Raw genomic sequence first — 24,786 nt, 5'->3', positions numbered from 1 at the left:
GGTACTTAACCCACTAGCAGTGCCGTGCGGGCAGGGTGCCGCTGCTTATCTAGCTTCACACGACTCACATCTCTACTAGTGACCGAGGAGGTGGGTGGGCGAGGCAGCGAGGAGCTGCTGTGTCTGCATTGCACTAAGCTGCCCACTCCCGTGCCCTTTCCCGTCTTGGTAACCTGTAGCAACACGCGGTGTTTGGAAGCTAGGAAAGCAAAGAAGCGGGAGGGAGGCCCAGGACCGCCGCTTGAATACTGCATTTAATTCCCATGGGCGCAGCTCAATGGAAATCATACATTGTGCATGCTTGCCTACCATTCCATTACATTTTTTCTTTCTTTGGGGAATGCCCCTTAGCAGAACTTAGCAGAACTCTGGACAAAATTTACGTTTCATCATAGAGAAATTCTACCTACTGTATTGTTTGGAATGAACATGTATCTAGATCCAGATAGTATAACTGCACCCGCTTAGCGTGTCAGGAGGACTTCAGAACACAGCCGTATAGCACACAGAAAGGGCCAGCCTCATAAGTGCCTCAAGCCAATTGAATTGCAGCATTTTCTAACAGGGCGGTCCTAATTAACTCCCCCAACCAACCCAGCTGCAGTACTTTTCTTCGACTTTCTTCAGGGTTAGAGCAGCCATTTTCTAGAGAGGTGTTTGCGTGTCTCTGGGTAGGTAGCTGACTGCAAATATATGTATGTTGTGGCCTTGTTGGCAGAATATTTGTTTGCATATGTGTGAGGAAAATAGAAGGGACCTGGAGAAGCTGGAGTGAAGTGGAGCCCAGCATCAGGGGAGAAAATCACCTCAGTGGGTGAGTTTTTTATTTAATTTTTTTCCCCTCAAACAAAGCTACAAAAGTGGAAAGGGAGCTAACTATGGGGTGTGTGTGCTTAGCATGACTAATATGTCCAGGCATTTTTTTAAAAAAACTTGCTTTCCCCTTGATAAGCCTTTATTGGCTGGTTACACAGCAGACCAAGAGGCATTATTCGAGTTCAAGGACACATTTCAGCCAGGCAGAAACACTCAGAGGCCAAAGGAGGGCCAGTGGGACGTTGTGGCCTGAGGGGAATAGGTGGCGTGGGGGAAGTTCTGAGGGCCAGATTAGAGAGGCCTTGGGGGCCACGTTCCGTCCCCCCCAGCTGAGGTTCCCACCCCTGCACTTGATCAGCTGCCCCTCAGCATAATATTCTGAGCATACCCTTTGTCACTATTCACCAGTAACTTCTAGGAAAGCAGTTGAGTTCTGTGCTGGTCTCAGTACACTGATCAGAACATTGTAAAAGGAATCCTATAGAATTAGCTGCAGAATTTCCTAAATTTCTCCACAAATTTCCAGGGAGGCAATAAAGTAGAACCTTTTTCATTTCCAGCGTGCTTCTGTTTGGAGACAAACTAACAGGAATCCCAGGATCACTTCTCAACACTTAATTTTGTACTTGGGTATAAAACATGTGCGTATAGGATTGGTAAGTTACAGTTAGGTGCTGTGTTGGTCTGCTGTAGTCGAAACAAAATAAAAAAAAACCCTTCAAGTAGTATCACCTTAGAGACCAACTAAGTTTGTTATTGGTATGAGCTTTCATGTGCATGCACACTTCTTCAGATACACTGAAACAGAAGTCACCAGACCCTTATATACGTATAGTGAGAGGGTGGGGAGGGGTATTACTCAGAAGGGTGGTGGGAATGGGTGATTGGCTGATAGTTGTGGTAAACCTGTTGATGACTGTTAGACTGCAATTGGCCTTAAGGAAAAAGCAAGGGATGAGATGGCTAAAAATAGCTTTATCATGTATAATGATATAAGAATTCAATGTCTCTATTCAGACCAGGTCTCTCCATGGTTTTAAGTTCGGTAATAAGTTGCAATTCAGCAACTTCTCTTTCCAGTCTATTTCTGAAATTCTTTTGTAATATGACAGCTATTCTGAGATCTTGTATAGAATGTCCTGGGAGATTGAAGTGTTCTCCTAGTGGTTTCTCTGTCTTGTAATCCTGATGTCAGATTTATGTCCATTTATCCTTTGGCGTAGGGTTTGGCCTGTTTGTCCAATATAGAGAGCTGAAGGGCACTGTTGGCATTTGATGGCATACACAATGTTAGAAGATGATCAATTAAATAGTCCTGAGATGGTATGTTTGATGTTGTTGGGGCCAGTAATGGTGTTGTCCGGGTGTTTTTGGCAGCAAAGTTGGCATCTGGGTTTATTGCAGACTGGCACCAGTGTCCATGTTAAGTCTGGTTGTTGTATTATTGTGGGTGAGGAGTTGTTTAAGATTGGATGGCTGTCTGTAGGCAATGAAAGGTCTTTCTCCCAGAGCTTGAGAAAGAGAACTGTCATTGTCTAGGAGAGGTTGTAGATCTCTGATGATGCGTTGAACTGTTTTAACTTGGGAGCTGTATGTGATTACTAGTGGTCTGTTATTTTCTTTTTTGTGTCTGTCTTGCAGCAAGTTCTCTCTGGGTATCAATCTGGCTCTGTTGATCTGTTATTTAACTTCATCAGGCAGATATTTTAGTTCTAAAAAGTTTTGCAGTAGATCTCTTAGGTGAGAATCTCTGTCTGTAGAGTTGGAACAGATGCGGCTGTAACGTAGGGCCTGGCTATATTGAATGGATTGTTTCGGATGTTTGGGATGGTAGCTAGAAGCATGTACTGTAGATATGTTTGTTGGTCAGTTGGTTCACAGAATAAGGTGGTGTCTATACGCCCATACACTATTTTTATAGTAGTGTCCATGGATGCTACGGGCCTGATATGAAAAAAAAAAATGAGCTGATGAGCGCTGCAGTGTTATGCTATAAAGAACAAAGCCCCTTTATCACAATGTCCCGTCTCCCCCTTGATATAGTTACGCCATGAATAGCGTAATTCCTGCATTTCAGACTGCTTTTAAAAGTACAGGGGTGGGATCAGAAGAAAAAAGTGGCTCCACCTACTTTCACACTGCCCTGCCTGCTGTCCCACTATGCCCGGGAGGGGTGGCGGCAGACCAACTGCTATTGAGTAATTCCCTGCTGTTTTGTGAACTTCCAGATTTTAAAGTTTTACTTTACATGTCCACCCTTCTATGATTAAAAAACAAAAACAGCAGTGATATGTAGCGAATCAGCAAAGCCATTCTCCATCATCCCTTTTGTGGGACATCCTACTGTTGTTGCTGGGGTTTAGCACTAATGGGGGAAATAATGGTGGTTTAAGGTGCCATTTATAGTAATAATATTGTAGATCGCACAGAAATGTTAAAGAAAAATATTGAATAAAGATAAAATCAGGACTAAAAGAATAAACATTCACCTTATGAGGCACTAAAAAATAAGAATGGGGTAAATGGAAATGCTGCTTTGCAGATTATCTGGAAATCTGTAAATATTTAACTATAAATGTTTTTTATAACAACATAAATATCACAATCACTTAAGATTGCAAATGCTTTCCCCTTTAAAGAAGCTTTGTTGAGGCAAATGGAACAACGTGTGCTCATGACTCACACATAAATCCCACAATAGCTGCATAAAAATAAATCATACAATCAATAATAGGGTGGCGCTGTGGGTAAAACCTCAGTTCCTAGGACTTGCTGATCGCAAGGTCGGCGGTTCGAATCCCCATGGTGGGGTGAGCTTCTGTCGTTCGGTCCCAGCTCCTGCCCACCTAGCAGTTCGAAAGCACCCCTAAGTGCAAGTAGATAAATAGGTACCGCTTTATAGCAGGAAGGTAAACGGCGTTTCCGTGTGCGGCACCGGTGCTGGCTCGCCAGATGCCGCTTAGTCACGCTGGCCACGTGACCCGGAAGTGTCTCCGGCCAGCGCTGGCTCCCGGCCTCTTAAGCGAGATGAGCGCGCAACCCTAGAGTCGGACATGACTGGCTCGTACAGGCAGGGGTACCTTTACCTTTACCTCTACTTACGTTCACCTCTGGTTACATATCCTTCGGGATACGTGTGCGGCAAATTCGGAAGTATTTTTCCAGGTTTCGCCGTGTGCACATGCGCAAAAGTGCTCTACCATGCCATGCGCAGAAGCGCTCTACTGCCGTGCACTCATGTGCAGAAGCAGTCCCTCTGGTTGCGGAAACCTCAGGATCCGACCAGAGCTCCGGAACAGATCCAGTCCACAACCGGAGGTACCACTGTATAATTCTTAGTATTTGTAAATGTAAAGAAATGTAAATGTAAATTCTTAGTATTTGTAAATGTAAAGGAATATATCCACAGTAAATACCATATTTTTCTGTGTATAAGACGGGTTTCCCCCTGAAAAATAGTGTCAAAAATTAGGGGCGTCTTATACATTGGGTGGTCTTATAGATGGACAAATACGGTATATTCACTCTGCAGCGGAGAGAGGGAAAGTGAAAGTGCTTCCACCTCTACTGTATTAAGCAGTTGGTCCCTTACCTTTCCCGCCCCAATCTGGCCACAGTGATCCATGTGACGGTCACCTCCAGGCTTGACTACTGTAATTCACTCTATGCGGGGCTGCCCTTGAAACTGTCCCAGAAACTCCAGCGGGTGCAGAATGCTGCAGCGAGGCTCCTCGCGGGGTCCCTCCCATGGGATCATATTCACCCAGTGCTTTACCAGTTGCACTGGCTCCCGGTGGAGTGTAGGGTCAGGTTTAAGGTGCTGGTTTCGACTTTTAAAGCCGTTTGTGGCTTAGGGCCCTCGTATTTATGGGACCACCTCTTCCGGTATGCCCCGCAGAGGACCTTAAGATCCATGAATAATCATAGTTTAGAGGTCCCAAGCCCTAAGGAAGTCAGATTATCCTCCGCCAGGGCCTTCTCAGTGATGGCTCCGACCTGGTGGAATCCTCTCTCCCATGAGACTAGGGCCCTGCAGGATTTAACCTCCTTCTGTGGGGCCTGTAAGACAGAGCTATTCCACCTAGCTTTCAATTTGAATTTAGCCTGATCTTTTATTCCCCTTCCTTCCCTATCCCTCCCCTTTTTATGAAGATTACCCGCTCTGGGATCCCACAGCTAATTCTCCCCTGGCCTCCTCGCTGGCCCAAATAGGACTAATTTAGCCAGCTAGCCCTGGTGATCATCTAATGTTTATTGGATGGATTTTCCTCTAAATTGATTTTTGAATTTATTATTATTCACGCTTTTATACTGTATTTTATGCTGTTTTTTTGTTGTATCACAATTAAGTGTTTTCTGAACCGGGAAGGGCGGGGTACAAATAAAATTTTATTTATTTATTTATTTATTTATTTATTTATTTATTTATTCATTCATTCCTTTGGCCTGCATTGATGCTTTGGAACCTTACATTTTTTTAAAAAGCCATTTTTATGTGTGATTTTCTGGTGAAAACAAAAGGTAGAATATAAATGCAAGTCAAATACTTTGAGAATTCTTTTTCTAAAATCTGTTATATGTTTCATGCTAATGTAATTTCACGAAAGTATAAATTTCAAATTTCAATATAGGAGGGGCTAGTGTATAGGAGTATTCATGTATCTTATCATTTTATTTCAGATTTAAAAATAGATTGACAGTTGTTTCCTTCCCCATTTCTTGTGCTACCATAGTCAGTTTTGTACTAATGATGAAATTCTCTTCATCAAGTTTTTACCTTGTTCAGGAAAGTACATGACACTAATTCATTATGTCCTGATAATAAATTATTGTACTGATCTGCCTGTAGAGGCAGCTGGTGAGGTGGTTCTCTCATACGGTTCACCCTGTATGTCAGTGGTCATGTGTGTATGATCTTAACAGTGCTTAGTTTATATTTCCGTTGCTATTTTCTTAACGTTGTTAATATGCTTTTATAGATTATAAATGCTATATTGATTTGTTAATCGTACAATATGACTTGTTTTAATTTTGTTCTTTGGTTGTTTTTTTAGTTGTTGCCTTGTTAACAGTGTTTTATAGATTGTAACTCACTGATGATTTGTTATTCTGTATGATTAATTTTTTTTATTTGTGATGTTCTATTATGTTCTATCATATCATTGTTATTTATTGTTTGTAAGCTTCTTTGGGATTCATTTTAATAACAAGTGGCATAGAAATATAATAAATCAAAGTACTCGTAAGGATACTATAATTGAGTTTAGGGTTAAACAAAATTGGGGGGGGGTGTCCTACTCCAATCTCATGATTTGTATTGCTGTTAGTTGGGCTTCTCTAGAAAAGAGGACTGCTAAAGTGATCAAGCCTTGGAGCAGCCACACTGGGCTGGCCAGTCCACCCTGAGATGTGCTTCTCCCTCTCCCACTCCCTCCCCTCGCCTCCATTGCAGGGCCAGACAGTCCTGAGGGAGGAGCCAGGAAGCTTGTTCTGAGGTGCCCTGCTTCATCTGCCAGCCAGCCAGTGCTGCTTTCCTTTTTCTCTGGGGTGCGCTTAGAGCATCTGACGGCCATTGCCCCCACCCACTTCTTCACCCAGCTTGGCTCCCAATGGCTGGCCGTAGTGGGTTTCCTCCCCCCCCCTCCGGCTCCCCTCTTGCTGCCTTGGCAGCACTGTTGGTCCTTCCTCCCCTGGCTCTAGGGCTCTTGCAGGGACCCGACCCAGCTGTGGCCACCCAGTCTGTGTTGCCTTGGGACACCTCTGTTGTAGGTAAAGTTGGGTGGGAAGGTGGGTGGGTGGGGGCTTTTAAAGCTGACAATTATTAAGAGTGCCATGGAGATACAAAACACAGAAGTAGTGTGAGGAAGAGCATTGAAGAATATCAACATGTGGAGGCGGCAGGGTTTCAAGACATGTGAAGGGATCGTGTCAAGCCTTGCCTTGGTGTGTGTGTGTGTGTGTGTGTGTGTGTGTAGGAGCATGGTGGGGATACATGTGAAGTAACTCCCTGGAAGGGATATATTGACATTTCAGGAGTCAGGGTTTAAGGGTGGGTAGGGGAGGATAAGGGAACGTGTGAATGGGTGGGCCTGATGGAAGTTGGGAGTAGTATTGGGGTGGTAAGCAGGTAAGAGTTTACCTTAAAGGCCTTTTGGCAGAAGCAAAAGTTAGGAATGGACTTGGGGGTTAGGTGGCCTGTGATCTGTGCATGCGTCTACAAGGAGAGGCAGACTGTATTTGGCAGTAACACCACAGAGTTAGGATGACTGATGAGTAGAGAAGTTGAAGCAATATCAGATAGTGCCTGCTGAGAAGGAAAGCTACTTGGGGATTGTGGGAGGGGAGCAACTGTGAAACTTGCTTCCTTGAGGAGTGGCTAAATCCTGGGCTTAGCATTCTAGACCACCCCCACCCCCTTCTAAACCCAACATGTTTTGGTTAAGTTCTAATTATCACAGTGGTGCTTAAAATCTAAACAAATTTTGGAGTGGAGTCATTGAGGGACACTGAAGTCTTGGGTTATGACTCTTAAAAGTGGTTTTCTCTGAATGGCGATGGGAAGAGTTTGTGGTGCAAACTGAGGGTTTCTCAATGAAATCCTATGTATGTCATTGTTGGGTGAGATTTAGAATTTCATCCTGTGAAAGTCTTGTGATAGTTCTGTGCTGCTGGGGGCTTGGATTGTAGAGATGTGGAAAGCCTACAATCCAAATGCTGGTTTTTGTTCTCTAAGCACCAGATAACACAAGTAGCTATGAAGGCAGTGCTTGCATCTGTTGATTGTCTATCAGAACTTTATGTAAAGAGCCACATAGGCTAAATAGGTGCCCCTCCAGCTTTTTTAAGCAGCAAAGCAGAAGAGCCTATTGCATTTATATTCACCTTTTTCTCCAAGGAGTACCTGGTTCACCCCTTCCTCAGTTAATCCTATAATGACTCTGTGAGGTAAGTTAAGAGGCTTTGACTGGCCCAAGGTCACACAGTGAAATTCATGACTGAGTGGGAATTTGAACCCTGATCTCCCAGGTCCTAGTCAAACACTCTAACCACTATACCACACTGGCTTCCTAGAGTACTTCTTCTATGGGGAAGCTATATAAATTGAGTAGGTAAATAAATATGGGGAAACATGTTATAATAATAATAATTTTAATAATAATTTTAATATTTATACCCCACCCATCTGTTGGGCAGCTCCCAACAGAATATTAAAAACACGATAAAACATCAAACATTAAAAACGTCCCTAAACAGGACTGCCTTCAGAAGTCTTCTAAAACTCAGATAGTTTTTAATTTCCTTGGCATCTGATGGGAGGGCGTTCCACAGCATGGGTGCCACTACCAAGAAGGCCCTCTGCCTGGTTCCCTATAACCTCACTTCTTGTAGTGAGGGAACCATCAAAAAGCCCTTGGAGCTGGACCTCGGTGTCTGGGCTGAACGATGTGGGTGGAGACGCTTTTTCTGGTATACTGTCACTTAAAGAAGGATCTGAAATACATTCCTTGAAGCTTGTATTTGCTTTATTCTGGATTGTTTTCTTTGATGTTTTAATGTGTTGTAAAGTGCTTTGAGATTTTTTATTTAAAATATAAAGCAGTATAGAAATGAAATGAACATAATAATAATAATAATAATAATAATAATAATAATAATTAATAATAATAATATAAAAATAAAAATTCGGGGGGGGGGTGTCGCCTAGACATTCTGTTGTGACGACTGCAACCTAGGTTTAAGGTACCATTTGGTAATTAGCTTATATATCTGAGTTTCTAACACTGCACCCCAATCTCCGTCCAGTGATGTGAGATTTCAGGGGTATCAGACAAGCTTACAAGGGTCTGTGTTCCCTTTTGGGGCAGTGAGGCACAACAGACACTGTGGTGTTTTTGTGATATATGGTTTATTTACACATATACAACCTGAACCTAGATGAAGGGATTGCAGAGTATTCACAGCCCGAACGGGTCTGTCCTTCTCCTTAGGCGCAGCATTGGATTCAAAGAACAGCAAAAAGCTGTGTTTCCTTTGTTCCAGCCCGCCACAGCCAGCCCACTTTGTATTCTATCCCCACTTTCTCTACCACCTTTGGTCTCTGCCCACCAACACACAGCTGGAGGAGGGGCCCCTCCCTCCTGATCTTTGCTCTCTTGCTGGTTTCCTTGATGAGCCATTATTCTGCTTTGTTCCTAAATGACTTACTCTCAGCTAGCCCTGTCAAATATGTCTGGCTTGTTAGCATAAGCTAAACTCAAGAAATTCTGTGTTTGACACAGTTTAATCAAACCTTGATTAATTCTAACTTTTACTAATTCTAGGATTTATGGATGCCTTGCACCCACAAAGCTCTGGCACCCCAGCACATAGCATTATGTTTAACCTGTGTAATTAAACCTTATGTCATAGAAGCTTCATCATTCTCTGGTGACCGTAATTTCAGGGAAGTCAATTCCAAGAGATAGACAGGGACCTACTCCAAGATTGAGTTTGTGCATAACAATATGCTTTTCCTTCCCCAGCACTGTGGTAGTTGAACAGTGGTGGGTGGCAAATGCTGGCATTCAACTGCCTTACTGGCCTTCACTGCATATCTGGCTGTTCAGTATTGCCAGGACAGTGTTAATATGTTGCGAAGATGTACTGGAATGTCTGCTGATAAATCACAACACAAGCTGGTATCAACCAGTACAAGAAGTCTTAAGATGGGGCTGTAACTCAAACTCAAATGAGTGGCACTAATGTTTCAAATATATGTTTAACGGGTTTGAGTCCTTTGTAGGAATAAAGTGTAGTATGTATTTTGAGATCAAACTAATGTCAAGGGCAGTGGTCAGTACATTGATGCTGCTATAGAAAAGTCGGAGCCATTCCTCTCTCTGTCATAAATCCTAGCCAAAACCTTCATCAGATCTGATGCTGTGGCATATTTCTTGTTGACTTCAGTGGGTGAGATATGCATCATATGAACACAAAGGGATGGTTCATTTGATACAGAAAACTAGCAAAGTTAGAACAGACTAAAATAGTCTCTTCCCTCCCACCCCCAATTCAAAGAGCAGCTACTGTAAATAGGTGCTAGCATTTTATAGAAGGAGAGTGTAGAATATAGGCCAGAAACTGACTGACTGATTAGCTGAAATGGATGAGAAGGCCATTCAGCATACTAATGAAAATAAACTAAATTTGGAGATTGCTGTAACACATTTGGATGGTGTCCTAAAACAAAGCAGTTTCTGTCAGCTATTAGAGAAGATGGGCTGATGCAGCAAGAAAGCCATTATATCAAAACTTTGATTTGCCATCAACTATTTTTAATTAGCTGTGTAAAGTGGAGACTGTCTGTCAATGAGAAAAAGTTTGAAGTCCAACCCACATTTACTCATGCATTGTAGCAAACACTTCACTGTCGGCATAAGAACATAAGAAAACCTGATGCATCAGGCCAGTGGCTCATCTAGGAAGGCATTTTGTTCTCATAATGGCCAACCAGATGCCTGAAGTATCCATGACAGGAGCCTATCCAACCTCTGCTTAAAAACCTTCAATGATGGAGAGACCACCACCTCCTGAGGGAGTCTGTTCCGCTATCGAACAGCTCTTGCTGTCAGAAAGTTCTTCCTGATATTTAGGCAGAATCTCTTTTCTTATAACCTGAATCGATAGTTTCAAGTCCTACCCTTCAGAGCAGGAGAAAACAACCTTTCTCCATCTTCCATGTGACAGCCCTTCAGATATTTGAAGATGCCTATCATATCTCCTCTCAGTCTCCTCTTTTCCAGACTAAATATGCCCAACCCCATCAACTGTTCCTAATAAGGCTTGGTTTCCAGACTCTTGATCACCTTGGTTGTCCTCCTCGGCATACGTTCCAGCTCGTCAATGTCCTTCTTAGACTGTAGCACCCAGAACTGGACACAGTACTCCAGGTGGGATCTGACTAAGGCAGAATAGAGCAGTACAATGTCTTCCCTTGATCTGGACACTATACTTCTGTTGATGCAGCCTAGAATGGCATTAGCTTTTTTTGCTGCTGCATCATACTGTTGTCTCATGTTAAACTTGTGGTATACTAAGACCCCTAGATTCTTTTCACATGTACTACTGGCAATCCAGGTGTCTCCCCATCTTAATATTTGTGCAGTTGGTTCTTCCTGCCTAAGTGTAGAACCTTACATTTGTCCCTATTCATTCATTCGTTACCGTATTTTTCGCTCCAAAAATGAAGGGGAAATGTGTGTGCGTCCTATGGGGCGAATGCAGGCTTTCGCTGAAGCCTGGAGAGCGAGAGGGGTTGGTGTGCACCGACCCCTCTCGCTCTCCAGGCTTCGCGCAGCTCTCCGCAAAGCGCGGAAGCCTGTGCCGGGCTCCCACGGCTTGGGGAGAGTTGCCTGCATGCTGAAGCCTGGGCGTGCTGAGCTCAGCGCGCCCAGGCTTCGCACAGCTCTCCACAAAGCGGGGAGCCCGGCGCTGGGCTCCCGCAGCTTGCGGAGAGTTGCCAGCATGCTGAAGCCTGGGCGCGCTGAGCTCAGGAAATTCCCCCCCCTTTATTTCCCCCCTAAAAAACTAGGTGCGCCTTATGGGACGGTGTGTCCTATAGGGTGAAAAATACGGTAATTTTGTCTTGGTTGTCCGATCTGCTAAGGTCATCTTGAATTCTGATTCTGTCTTCTTCGGCACTAGCTACCCCACTAAGTTTGCTGTCATCTGCAAATTTTATGAGCAGTCCCCTCAATTCTTTCGTCCACATGTTTATAAAGACGTTGAACAACAAAGGACCCAGGACACAACCCTGTGGAAGCTCATTTGTCACTTTCCCCCAGGATGACGAGGACCATTAATGAGTACTCTTTGGGTTGGGTCAGTCGACCAACACCAAATCCACTTAACAGTTACCCAATCCAGAATACAATTTACCAGCTTCTCCACAAGAATATCATGGGGGACTTTATCAAAAGCCTTACTGCATGAGTGAAGATCATACAATAGAATGTGAATAAGAATACTGATGTGAAAATGTGGAGAGCTTAAGGGTGGGAAAATGAGAAACTACAAGAAACCAAAGTTGACAGATATGCCCATCCTTAAACCCTTGAGCTGGAAATAGTTCACAGCTGAATTTCTCCTGGGCTTTTCAGTTCCCTTCCTGCTCAGCAGGGAGCAGCTGAGAGGAGAAAGTTATTTGGTGTTATGCAGTCTGTGTAGCTGCAATTATTTTTTCTGCAAGATAATCCGCTGCAGGAAGATCAAAGTAGAGGGGGAAATACCCTGGATGAAATCCTTGCAAACATGGTTAGCGTGTTGGACTGAAGAAAACAGGTTAAAATCCTCACGTAACCCAAACCCCATTGGCTTAACCTAGTTTACAGGTTGTTAGTCCTCCTAGAGAACCATGTATGCTTTGGGTTCCTTTGAGGGAAGGTAGGATATAAATGTAGGAAAATGAATAAATAAGATATCATTATCTGCAAATCAATCTAGTGTATTGGTAGAAGAGAGCCTTTCATGAGTAATTCTGTCCACAATTAAAAAAAAAAAAGGTTCAGATGTTAATGCATGTCAAACCAATTATGAGACCAACACAGGAAGTCCCACCATTTATTGCTGATTTTAATTGTCAACTCTATAAAAAATTCTCACTATCTTGAAGTGCTGCTATCAACACTATCATTCTTTTAAAATTAAACACGAGGCCCTGCTATTGTCTTTTATATTCTGCATTCATTGATGGGGCATTATACCTGATCCCACTTCCAATAGTGTTTCCACCTGCAACAGTTTTGGCATACATACTGTTTTATTTTGTTTTTTGGACAGTGTGTGTCCAATAGCTGCTTGCTATCCAAACCTTTTCATTCCACAAATATTCTGGGTATGTTTTTTGTTCTTCTTTTTTGGTACTGTAGTACAATAGTGCCCCTATTATTGCCCTAGATAGCAATAATGTGGTATTGTTTGGGAAGCACCGCAGAACTAATAAAGCTGAATGATGTGTGGATGGTCCAGTATAAATCCAGTGTGTCATGCACAATTACTGCTTCACTCCTATGTTGCAGAATATACTTTCAAAAAACCCTAGTTTGGCAGGGTTCATGCTTCGCCAGGGTAACTATTTCATAGAATACCTGTCCAATAAATGTAGGTAGACTCACAAAATAAACAAACTTTTGGTAACTAAATCATGTTGGGGAAAATTAGGAAATTTATAGCCAAGTCTTTTATTTACTCTTTTGTCTTTCTTCAAATAATCATCTTACTCATCATACATGCCAATTCTAATGATTTGTTTTCTTTAAGCAAATCAACATTACAATAACAGAAGGGTTTTCTTTTTTAAGAAAAAACAGACTCTTATTGGAGTTACAATATTTCTTTTTTTGATAATTTCTGACAGAAGTCAATTTTGCCCTAATTCTGGAAAAAATTATATGTAAATAGGATCATATGAATAGAACATATTGGCATATAAGTGCTTGCAGAACTGGGTCATTTGTTTAGAATAACAACAAAGTGAGGTAAGAACAGTCAACAAAAATCATCACACTGTGACAACATAACTTCAGCATAAGAATCAGGTCTCCTTTTGAAATGTGAAACTATTTCAACAATCATGCCAGCATAATTTATCAATGTGCAACTAATTAAAACAGCATAGCAGTCATGATAAAATGTAACCTAATGACCTCGGATGAGAGGGAACTACATACTGTACAACAGTTCCTTTTGATGTATTTAAATTCTTTTCTTTTTTTATACATTCAGTCCTCATCCAAATTAAGTAGTCAAATGATAATACAAAAGAAAAACACCTACCAACTCACAAACAGGGCGTTATTACTGCTACTGCACCATCTTGGCATGCAAGTAACTATGTAGTCAAAGTGTAAACAGTGAAATGTCTCCCCCTTCCGGAAATAAAATGATTTTTTAATTTAAAAAGGCAGGTATAATTATAAACATCAGTTATCTTTGTATAGCTTTCATAATTAGCACAACTCCACTTTAAGTAAGAGTTTACACCTCTGCTGATAGATAACTCCCATACAGGCAGCTGTCAAACTAAGGACTGCTACTTTGCCCTTATGAGGAAGTTCTTGCAAGACGACTGGATGGGGAACCTGCCGTGACCAGTTCAGAGTGCAGCTCAGCTCCAAAGAAAATTGTAGATTTAGTCTTCTTCATTTCAGTGATGCTTAAGTTGAAGAATTAAATACTTAAATTTAATTGATTTTGAATTCATTTAACGTTCCCTGAATTTGAGACATTAAGCCTAAATATAAACGTGCTTCATCTGCCGCCACCTTCCGCAAACAACTTTTACATTAAATATTATGGTTGGATTCCAACATTAGTTATAACTGGAATAGACCTATTGAAACAAATGGATTTGATAATAATAATTTATTATAATAATTTATTATTTATACCCCACCCATTGATTTTCAGTGGGTCTGCTCTGAGTATGACTTAGTTGGGTACCACCTTATCATTCACCTATTGTGGCATTCCACTTATGATCAGAGAGTTGGGGGAATTTCCAAAACAACATGGGAGGTGGTGTGGCAGCTGTAGGGAAAATGGCCAAAAATTTGTCCCCCTTCTCTGTGAGTAGTTATCTCTGCTGGATCATTGTTCCTTCTGTAAATGGAAGGGCTGAACTGCATAATGAAAATAAAACAAGGACGCTGCTTGATATTTTCTTTAAAATAGCCAAAAAATTTAGCTTTTGTTGATAAGGTGATCTCACATACAGAAAAGTCATTCCAAGAGTTCCAAGTGATAAAACTTCATACAAGCCACTGGGGACTTTATTTTAGGGTACAGTGGAATTACTTAAATGCAATGAATACGAAGAGCTTGGATCTGTTGCTCTGAGAGGGAGGACTTTTAAATAACTGTGATAAAGGGGTAAGTGTGGCCAGGGGAACATTATTCTGCAAATAAGCGGATATGGCATTAATTTTAACACTGGACATTGAGGCTACCATTTGCCACAAACTTGAGTATGCTTGAGACTATTGTAATCAATAGACGTCAGGATGCTTAAAGCTACATTTGACTTCAGCCTTCACAATTATGTTAGTTAAAAAAGCATCAGATATTCTTCTGCAGAGAGTCTTGCAATTTTTGTTCTCCTGGGTCTTGCAATTTTGGAGATGGCTATTGGGGGAAAAGGGATCTTGGCTTGCTGGACACGCTTTCCCAAAACTCAGTCAAATCTGATAATGAGTTAGTTGGTTGGCATGGAAGACAAGCACGTACTCTTTGCTGTATTCACCATTCTGAATTCTTACATAGTAGAAAACTCCAGTCTTCATCCTGCTTCAGACCTTAGACTGTGGGAGGGTCCTTTGGAAGGCAGAAATCTTTGATATGCATAAATCCTTTCAGAGTTTTTTTTTTTTTTGTTACATCTGGCTCATTGAAATACATGGTTTTTGCTATATCTGCCTATCACAAAGTTCAAATTATGCCTTCATATCAGGGTAATGATAATATTATTTATATCCCTAGTAATGTCAGTTTCTGCTTTCTTAAGTGTGTGTATCTCAGCACTAATCAAGCTGAGAAACTGAATAACTCAACACTTCTAGCTATATAACAAGTCCTTTAGACTTACTTTAATTTTCCATGATATATTTCCTTCCACATTATAAAACAATGTACTATCTTTTCCCAGACATTTTTCTTTATTTCCTGATATGAATAACAAGAAGTGTGGAGAAGTATTTTTCATATCATTACTGATGTCAGAATCTTTTCATAAGGTCCTCCAGTATATTCACCTTTGTCTTTCCAGATGCCCTGCTTTGGGGCACAGCGGAAAGAAGGTGCTAATCTATCTGAGCCTGGAGGTTCTTACCACCATTCTTACCACCATCCAGAGGTTGCCTCCATAAAACCTGAGGCTGTATTTTAGCTTACAATGGAAGCTCTTTAAAAAAGAAAAAAGAAAGAAAAACATTACAGAATATACAAATGTGTTATTTTAATCTCAGACACAAGTTCCTTGACGTGTTGAAAGGTGGTGTTTTCGATTTCTGACTGCCGAACTCTTATCTTTACACTCTGAGGGCTTCTGTTGTGAAATGTCTATCAGTGCACTTGCAATTGCCAGTCCTGGAAGGAAAAGGAAAAGAGGAATTAACATTCTGCTATGAGAATACTTTTTTCCTGCTTTCTCTTTCTACTTTCACTGAGATGAGCTTCTAATTCCACTAGAAACTAGCTCACGAGCAATGGAATCAGACTTGCCATATGATTGCTTGAGCATTTCCTCCTGGTCTAGTACAAAAGTTATGAGAGAAAACATACAAAACTGCAGTATTTTAACAACAGAAATCATTGTATTTATGTATTGCCTTTAGGAAAGTATGATGGAAAAAGAAAGCCCCAAACTAATAATACCACTAAGTAGCAGCGATACTGATATAGTAGAATACCCCTATTTTCATCTAAGGAATGTTGGAGGGTATGACAAAAGTAAATAAGACACTTGTCACACACTGTAGCTGGGTTTTCATATAAACAACAACAACAAAGCAATACCAGAAGCCAGTGAAAGCAAAGAGTTATAGTCCTCTGTCCCTGTGCCATAGTCCCAATCCCACTCCTTCCCTGCTGGCTCTTCATTTTTAAAAACAAATAGGGTGTATTAATTAAGGCTTGGGATACACAGATTTGAGCTATTTTATCTAAATACTGCTTCCCATCAAGTGAATTGCGGTGGGTGGGTTAGGATTAGGGTGTGTGTATTTATGAGACAAGCAGCACAAAAACCCAAACAACAAAACCAGTACTATAAAATACTATCTACAAAAAGCACTGGGTTTTTTGGGTAAAAAAAAAGAGGGGTGCCAGATCATATCTTGATAAAAGTGCTGTGGGTACCAGCACAAATTGGCTGTCATGGGCTGCAAAAAAAAGACGTTATAGTTCTTTGTACCATTGAGCAGAATCACGAAAAGCACATTAAAATCCCCTACCATGCTACATACTTAAAACCAGATCTTAAAAGGTCTGGAAGAACATAAAAGACTTAAGCTGGCACTGAGGACATCAGCATGTGTGCAAGGCCAGGGGGTCAGGGAAAAGGAGGCATCAGTGAATTGCCTTACTAACTACAACTCTGCATGTTTTGTCAATTAAGAACAGCCATGAGAATGCTGATACTTAAATATCATACAATATTTGAAGATTCTTGACTTTGATTTCTAATTGTGCCACCATACACTATTCTTCAGTTCACTGAGTGGATATATAGCTTGTCAACATGTCAGTATGCAAAAATTAGATGTATCTGTAAAATATTCCCTCATACTTTTTACTGAATCAAAATCATTTCCATGTTGCAAAACCACAGATACAGAGGGCAAAATCCAACATGTGCAAAGAATGTTTCATGGCTTGTCAGAAGACCCAACGGGGTTCAAAAGGGACAGTTATTTCTCAGGGGGCAAAGTTAAAATGTAGAAGTAGCCTTTTGGATTCACTATATGCTTTTCCAGGTTCCACAAGAGTAGATCAACTTGTTGAAAAACTCTTCCCTGCTGTTCACAGAGAAGAACGCTAGTTTATCTCTCCCCACATCATTCTGGATGCTGTCAGATGCTTCCCCATGATACTAATTATGGCAGCATCTCAGGGCAGGGCCATCTTTCTCCTCATGAGTCGGAGTATTCTTTTCACTGGCTTTGCTGTCCCACAGCCTGACTCTTGTTAAGCGAAGCTGTGAAGCTCCTACAAAGATGCTTCCTTTAATCTTCCTCCCTGCTCAGGATCACTTCTTCACATTGCACTAAACACGTAGTTTGGTGATACTTGTTTATTATGCTTCAGGTATCATGGAGGGGGGATCAGAACTGTGGTGCATGTGATAAATACCTTTTGTAGTAGTCCCAAAGAAAACCCTCCTTGCCTGGAATTTCTGTTTACCACAGAAAGGAAGCTGGCACTACCACCATTGGGAACTTCTTTCCTATGACAAATAGTAGTGTGTGTGTGTGCCTGTGTCATCTGTATCTGTATGTATGTGTATATGTATAGATGTTTATTGGAACTGCAGCATGAGAAACTGCACCACAGTCCTTATTCCTTTTGCACATGTGAATGCTATTTAAATTACATAATCAAGCATGCCTTGCCACATTGTGTGATGTAGTTTGGCCCTAATTCATATCTTTTAATGGATCCATACAAAATAACATACACAAACATGGGCCATGAAATCATTTCCCACATCATATTTGCTATTCTCTGATTCTGCATCATTCAGTAGCACTATGGCATTGGTGGCTGGAATAGCAGTGTTCAGCATGAAAGTGTCATTCGTAAGAAGTGCTAGGGGTTGTAGCCAACAGTAGTTGGCGTAGACCCATTGAAGTTAATAGAAATGACTACCTGTGTTCATTAATTTCAGTGGGCCCTTTCTGAAGAAAGCTTAGTTGGACAGAAAACCAGGACTTGCTTTGAGCCCTCGGGATGAAAGAAAGATCCAAATTAATTGGTGCCCGCCAGTCTTAAAAATACAAAAGAGCTGAACCTAACATGCTTTTCCCAAGTTTTTGTTTTCTTGAAATATGCTTTATTGGATGCTGTTCCTCTTACTCCACTATTCTGAAGGAACTGCTTCTTTTCAATCTAAAACTGCATACTGGGACATGCTTGCATGCTGTTAGAGTTCCATTAATATCAAGTCACTCCAGAAGATCATTTTTCAAAACGTCACACAAATCATCCGATGGAATTCACTTACCGTGTTCTCTAGGCCCAACACTGTTCCTTGTTATCAAAGTAGTACAATTAACTAGGGGAACAATTCATTACTTCAGACTGGCGGTCTAAAAGAATTTCATTTACCAAGTCAAAATGATGCACAGACTTGCTGCTGGCAAGTAGAATTTACATCAAAATGCAACCAAAGAGTCAATAAAAATGCTGGGGTTTAAATATTTATTATATGCTTTACCTTTATTTAATAGGGTTGTGTTTCCAAACAGTTAGAGTTAATATTATTGGCTGGAAATGTAAATCCTTTGATATCTCCCATTTGTCACCCCTAGTTTCATGGCTTGTTATAATTTACTTCATGCATTCCCCCCTTTAAAAATACTCCCTCCTGAGCTGAGAGCCTCTGTTTCTTCAGTTCTGTAGCAGTAGTATTGTAGAATCAGCATGGTTCAGTATCAAATCACAGAAGCAGAATTAATGAGTCACATTCACAGGTCAGAAGCTTCTCTGTGATCTCGAGGTCAGGAAATTCCAAGTCCATCTTGGAATAGGATTTATCAAATCAGTTTTAGCTTTACAGAAATGGGGATGACTACTTTCATAACCTTTGGTTAGGAAACAATCTATAGTTTCCTTTAGTGAATGCTAGAGACACCATTAAAAGGAGCGGCCAATCCAATATGCCAGAGAAAATGGCATTATTATTTTTAAAACACTAGAAACAAGAAAAAACAATATTATCTTGGTTGTACATAGAATAACTATAGTCTTCCCTAATGGCAATTTAGTGGTAATAGTTGATCCTCAAGCACTAAATGCCTAACTATAAAATTACTGGTGTGCGGGTTTTTTATTTTTAACAATTATGCAGAACAATTAATAAGTACAGAAATAAAATGTACCACAATAAAGCAGATTGCCTTGAAAACTGTGGTGTGCAATTTAAGATGTAAGTGCAACACTTGAATTTTACATTTGAACAATAGGCTTTGAAAATGGATTCATTCTGAGATAGCTTTCCCCGCTCCCCACAACTTTTGCAAGAGCAGGCAGTACTATACATTTTAATTTTCCAGCAAAACAGCTTCATTAGGCGTGAAAGGTTAATTGCAGGCTTAAGTGCAATTCAGGGAACCACACGTGAGGCTTTGGTGAATAGAGCCGCCTGCTACAGAAGGCAGTGAGCTATAAACTGTTTGCCCTGCTGAAATGTTTTACTACCTCATTTACTAACTGTCTTCTTTTACTGCTTGTATTTGTAGTTCTTTTAAACCTTTAATAGCTACAGTTTTATTTCACTGTAATCAGATTTAAATAGAAATACCCAGGCTGGGATGTTTGAATCTCCCCCCCCCCCCATTTTGTTGTATACAGCTACATACTAACTGATGGAAGACCATATTACCTTCCAGAATAAGAAACCAACATTTTATACTTTAGTTTTATTTGCTGGCTGAGAAATGTAAGTTTCCCCATTCCTCTATTGTTCATTTTAATTAAAAATTTATCATGCTAACGCTTTCTCCTTTGTTAAAGTGAAGGGTGTTAAAGATGACCTGCTAGTTTTGGTTAGGCAGATAATTGGAATACATCCCCTTTTTAAATACATATTATTGTAAGATACCATTCTGGATAGATAACTTTATTAGATTAAATTACTGGCATTTTCACATTGTTATGCAGAATCTGAACATTCACAATACGGAACACACTATGATAATTACAGTAAAGACCCATCAGTGTAGAATCTTTAATACTCTAAATGAAAATTAAAGAAGTTAACCATAATGTCACAAAGAAATTTAGAACAACAACCAGATTAGGCAAGAGTTGTCATGCAGGCAAGTTAAAAACAGAAAAGATGGTCCTCTAATGCCGTTTAAAACCAAAAGCTTCACATTTCAGCATTGCTGCAGTTTCCTTGGTTAGTTTCCACCCCCCCCCAAAGCTCCTGTAAAAGCCCAGTAACTGAGGACTAAATGCAGCTGCATTAGTGCAATGAACTCATTACTTAGTATATTAATAATATCAGAGATCCCTGTACCTATGAAAGTTAATGCAAATGGCTCCAGTGAAATTTCAACCCTACTGAGAAAATAATGGGAATTAGAATGGCTAATCAGTGGTTAACATAGATCACCATGGAGCTCAACAAGTACATCTTCATTTTTATTTCATCAATACTATTTATAATTACACACTGGGCATTTTTACTAGTCATTTATTATGATCGTTTCAGTGCACTAAAGCACTCTGCAAGCACATATGAAAATATCCTGGTTCATCAACTCTCATTTATAATGGTGTGAGCACTATCTTAATGTTATGCCAGGGTTTCTACTCTTGCTAACCTTATTTATAAACATTAACTTCACTTGCACCCATTATTCAGAGAGAGTACGTAAACCGAAGAAGAACTGAAAGGTACAAATCAGGTGCCCTTAGCCATCCTTTCCTCATCTCCCACTTCTGTGTTCAAAGATGCTGTGTTGGGCTCAGCTCACAAAGCAAGGCTGCATTTCAGCCCCCATTCATTTCAACTGGCTTTATCTGTAGCCAAACCCTATTAAAGTGAATCAAGGTGCTCTCATTTCCCATCTTCTTTTGTTTTGTCCCATCATGGAACGAAAGATGGCATACATGTAGTTCTCAGGCAGTCACCTTTCTTCCCCTGTTCCTCTTTCTTCAGTCCCCAGTTTACCGTCTGTGTTCCCTTCCTCCAGGCTCCCCCTCTCTAAGACCCTGGTGTCCTTCATGTCACCTTTAGGCTTCTGCTTCCTCTCTCCCTCATTTTTGGCTCATTTCTACCTCCTTACCTAAAGTACTCTCTTCTTTTTCACTGTCAGTTTTTGGTTAGGATGTGGAAAAGTATGTCCATTTAAGTAATGATATGAACTACAACTCCATTAAATCAAATATTTGCATTGTAGGCAGATCAGTGCTATTTTCTTTTATGGAACAAAATCCAATTCAGTAGTACTTTGTCTTGGACTCACCACATGGAAGCAGCTGTCACCACAACTGTCATCCCTAAATATGTAGCAAAATAAACATTCTCTGAGAGGCAATTATGTTGGCAGATTTATAAACTAAAGTGCCTTGAAATAACCTTTGGAAGCAAATTTTGGAAGCTAAACAGATCTGTGTTCAGCAGCTCCCTAACACTGCACCTAACTTCTTAAAAATCCAATTACACAGACTTCTCACTTAGCATAGATATTTGATGCATGATAGATCCTTTCCACCCAAATAATCAGTTTCTACTTTTAAAGTGTGTCTGCTCATTAATAGTGAATCAGTTAATCATAAGAAGACATACCTCTGCTCTCACAATGCTGTTTGTTCTTCTAATTTGATTTCAAGGAAATCCTTATTTGTGACTTCACAAGAATATAGTGTAGTATGTTAATCACACCTGAATCGTGTGTGATCTCCAAGGTAGAAGAGAAAATTCCACCTTACCTTATTGTAAACAGTGAAGACTGTACAACATTAGTGACTTATAGTTTGTAGTTTGCATTTTTCAGCTGATTCTGTTTTCTGCTATTAAATCAGTGTCAAAACAAATCAGCAAGAGCTAGGTGATTGGAACTTAAAGGATGGAAAGCTGTAACTAGGAAGTTAAAAATTTTCCCCACTCCAATTCTACAGTCAGTAACCTCAAATCTTATGACTGGAATAAATTATGCAAAATGATCAGTGCACATACATATGCATATGCATGTTCTAATTCATAATTCAAGCAGAACTGCTTGTTTCCATGTTTTGCTTCTTTTTAGGGAAGTAAACTTTTTTAAAAGGGGGTAAATGCAAATAGGAGACCCTGTAGTGTGATAAGGAGCATCTAATTTTATACATCCCTTATGACCATGCTTTGGAACAGACTTTGTTTTTTCCTCCCAGAAATACAGAAAACTAAAGCATTTATCATCCATTTACAGTTACTAGTATAATCTCCTTTAATCCATGTATTTACCCTGGAAATCTCATTCTGCTGTTATCCCACATGCCAATCAGAATGAGCTGTTGACAGAGAAATGTCACACATATCAAAGAAATGATAGTCCTTGAAACACAAAATGTATGTCTTCATTTTACCCAGACTTTTTCGCTTATGTTTTCTATTTTACCTGTTCCAGTGAAAGCCCAAAGCCTTGCTAAAAATATAATCTGTTGAATAAGAGTATTGGGTTTTGGAAATCCTGGTTTAAAATCTGTGGGGGAGAAATCTTTCTTAGCCTCAGTTCACCATCTGAAAAGTGGGTGTTGTGAGGATCTGTGAGATAAGGAAAAGCACACTATAAAGCACACTGCATACTTAAAGTAATATGAAAATGATCAATAATACTAAATTGGGAAAGCAACAGAATCTTCAGTTTTATCGGAAATGTCAGTGGCTTGTAACAATTTCTTTTCATTCTTTTCTTCTTTTGTACTGAAATTAATGATAATATTCTACAAAACTGATATTTGATGCTATCCCTTACAAAATCCTGCCATTTCCAAAGAGATTCACGGTGCCTCATTTTCACTTCAAATAGATGCCATATAATAGGGAAAACCTGCTCGATTTGAGTAATGATCAAAGCACCACTATCTTTGCTGTTGATATTGTGGTTAGGTTTGACAGTCTCCTGATAGGAGCTTAGCAAAGGAGAAAGAAAAACATTAGAAGCATAAAGTGTCCCATTTGCTTTTGTCTCAGATACTCATTTCTTCTTGGTTCCTTGTTAAAATCTATCCTTGTCAGACTACTTCAGTTTGTTCAAAGCTTCCCCATACCCCACATTTTGCCACCACCTCCATGGCAAATCCCAACTCCTTAGTAGACATTAGCTGTGGCCCATGGGGAAAGCATGCTATTCTTCCAAGTCCCTATCACCAAGCAATAACTGAAGAAGAGAAAGCTATGTGCTTTAAAGTTTAATCAGTTTCGGATTTGTTTCATCTTCCCTATAAAACAAATGTACTGGTTGCCACTATCCAGTAATAAAGAAGGGTGAACAGGAAGAGGTGATTTTCATACTGCAAGCCATAGTTGTCATTTCAGATGTTTACTGCAACAAGAGTTTTCCATTCCAAGACAACAAAATTTGGGTACCTAGTCGGGCAAGGTCTGGGCTGGAGCCCAGTGCAAAAGGAACAGAGTCCATAGGAAACTAGCAGAGACGTATGTCTGTTATTACATTACATGTACATAGGAAGCTTCCATGCTGCAAGTCAAACCCATCTAGCTTAGTATTGTGAGCACTGACTAGGAGCAACTCTCCAGGGTTTCATACAGGGAGTCTCTCCCAGTGTTGCCTGGAGACGCTGGGGATTGAATTTGGGACCATCTACATGCAAAACTGATGCTCTGCCACTGAGCTATAGCCCTCTTCCAAGTCTTCTACTGCCAAGCAACCCTTCTATAAATGATGCAGGCAAACACAGTTGATATGACATAGGCTGCAAATGTCTCACATAGGAAGAACTAAAAGTGCAAAACTAATTTAAGACCATGTCTGTCACTCACATAAATAGCATTAAGAAATTAAACACCTGGAAAATATTCTAAAAATGTGTATCCATTTTACAGATGGGAAACACTGAGGCTGAGAGTATCTAGTTTGTAGACAGCTTATTCTATGAACCCATAGCAGAGAACCCAAAGTATATAGCTCAAACAAGTGGACCAAACTACAAGCTTCAAATCAAGCAAGCCCATAGAAAGAACTCAATCCACACAAAGCAGATTACCCAGTCTTAGGGCTTTTTGAGGGTTACAGTCAATCAGTCTTAAGAGGCTCCTCAGTGTCCACTTCTGATGCCTTCACCGTACTTCTAGGCAAGAAACTCTTACCTAGGGGAAAGAGAAGGGGGAGGCCGTGATAGGCCCTCTCAAAGATGGGTGGCTAATCTTTCCCAATGGAGATTAGAATTCAGCTATAACTCTTAGGTTTCCTGGTGGCAAAAAGATGCTCAGTGTTTCATTTCCCACTCACGGTATGGTTCCCGAATGAAGTCCTCAATCTCAATTCTGGGTAGAAATAGAGAGTCTACATCTGTGGGACTCACCTGCCCCAGTATGCATACTTGCACAAAGCATATATGTGCAAAATAAAAATAAAAATACACAACTTTAAAATAATAATGGGAAATCAACGTTTGCATCCTTTGACTGGCAATACGGGGCCCAGAAAGCCCCTAATTGGCCGAGTTGGTACCTTTCTATCAGTTTTGCAGCCCTAACATTAGCCC

The 24,786-nt window shown here is 40.5% G+C and overlaps 1 protein-coding gene and 1 long non-coding RNA gene across 4 annotated transcripts in view; one reads left to right on the top strand and one right to left on the bottom strand.

Annotated features, from left to right (window-relative positions):
- The first annotated feature begins 526 nt into the window (after window positions 1–526).
- Window positions 527–24,786, top strand: part of LOC309532443 — a 38,678-nt gene continuing 14,418 nt past the window's right edge. Inside the window, exon 1 of the long non-coding RNA XR_014219853.1 lies at window positions 527–814. This is a non-coding gene — a long non-coding RNA (uncharacterized lncRNA). The remainder of the gene's footprint in view (window positions 815–24,786) is intronic.
- The window catches only part of ATRNL1 (attractin like 1), a 524,570-nt gene continuing 512,802 nt past the window's right edge, over window positions 13,019–24,786 (bottom strand). The window contains exons 29-30 of one of the 3 annotated variants that reach the window (XM_082222558.1): window positions 18,572–18,622; window positions 13,019–15,936 (exon numbers count right to left, since the gene is read on the bottom strand). In XM_082222558.1, coding sequence (XP_082078684.1) covers window positions 15,812–15,936; window positions 18,572–18,622 — 176 coding nt within the window. In that variant the 3' untranslated portion in view covers window positions 13,019–15,811. Of the gene's footprint in view, window positions 15,937–18,241; window positions 18,292–18,571; window positions 18,623–24,786 lie in introns of those variants that run through there. The other 2 variants (XM_082222560.1, XM_082222559.1) reach the window with 2 other exon arrangements.

The sequence above is a fragment of the Podarcis vaucheri genome, assembly GCF_965113315.1.
Source record: "Podarcis vaucheri genome assembly, chromosome: 5".
Classification (NCBI taxonomy): Eukaryota; Metazoa; Chordata; class Lepidosauria; order Squamata; family Lacertidae; genus Podarcis; species Podarcis vaucheri.
This window is presented reverse-complemented; position numbering and strand designations above follow the sequence as displayed.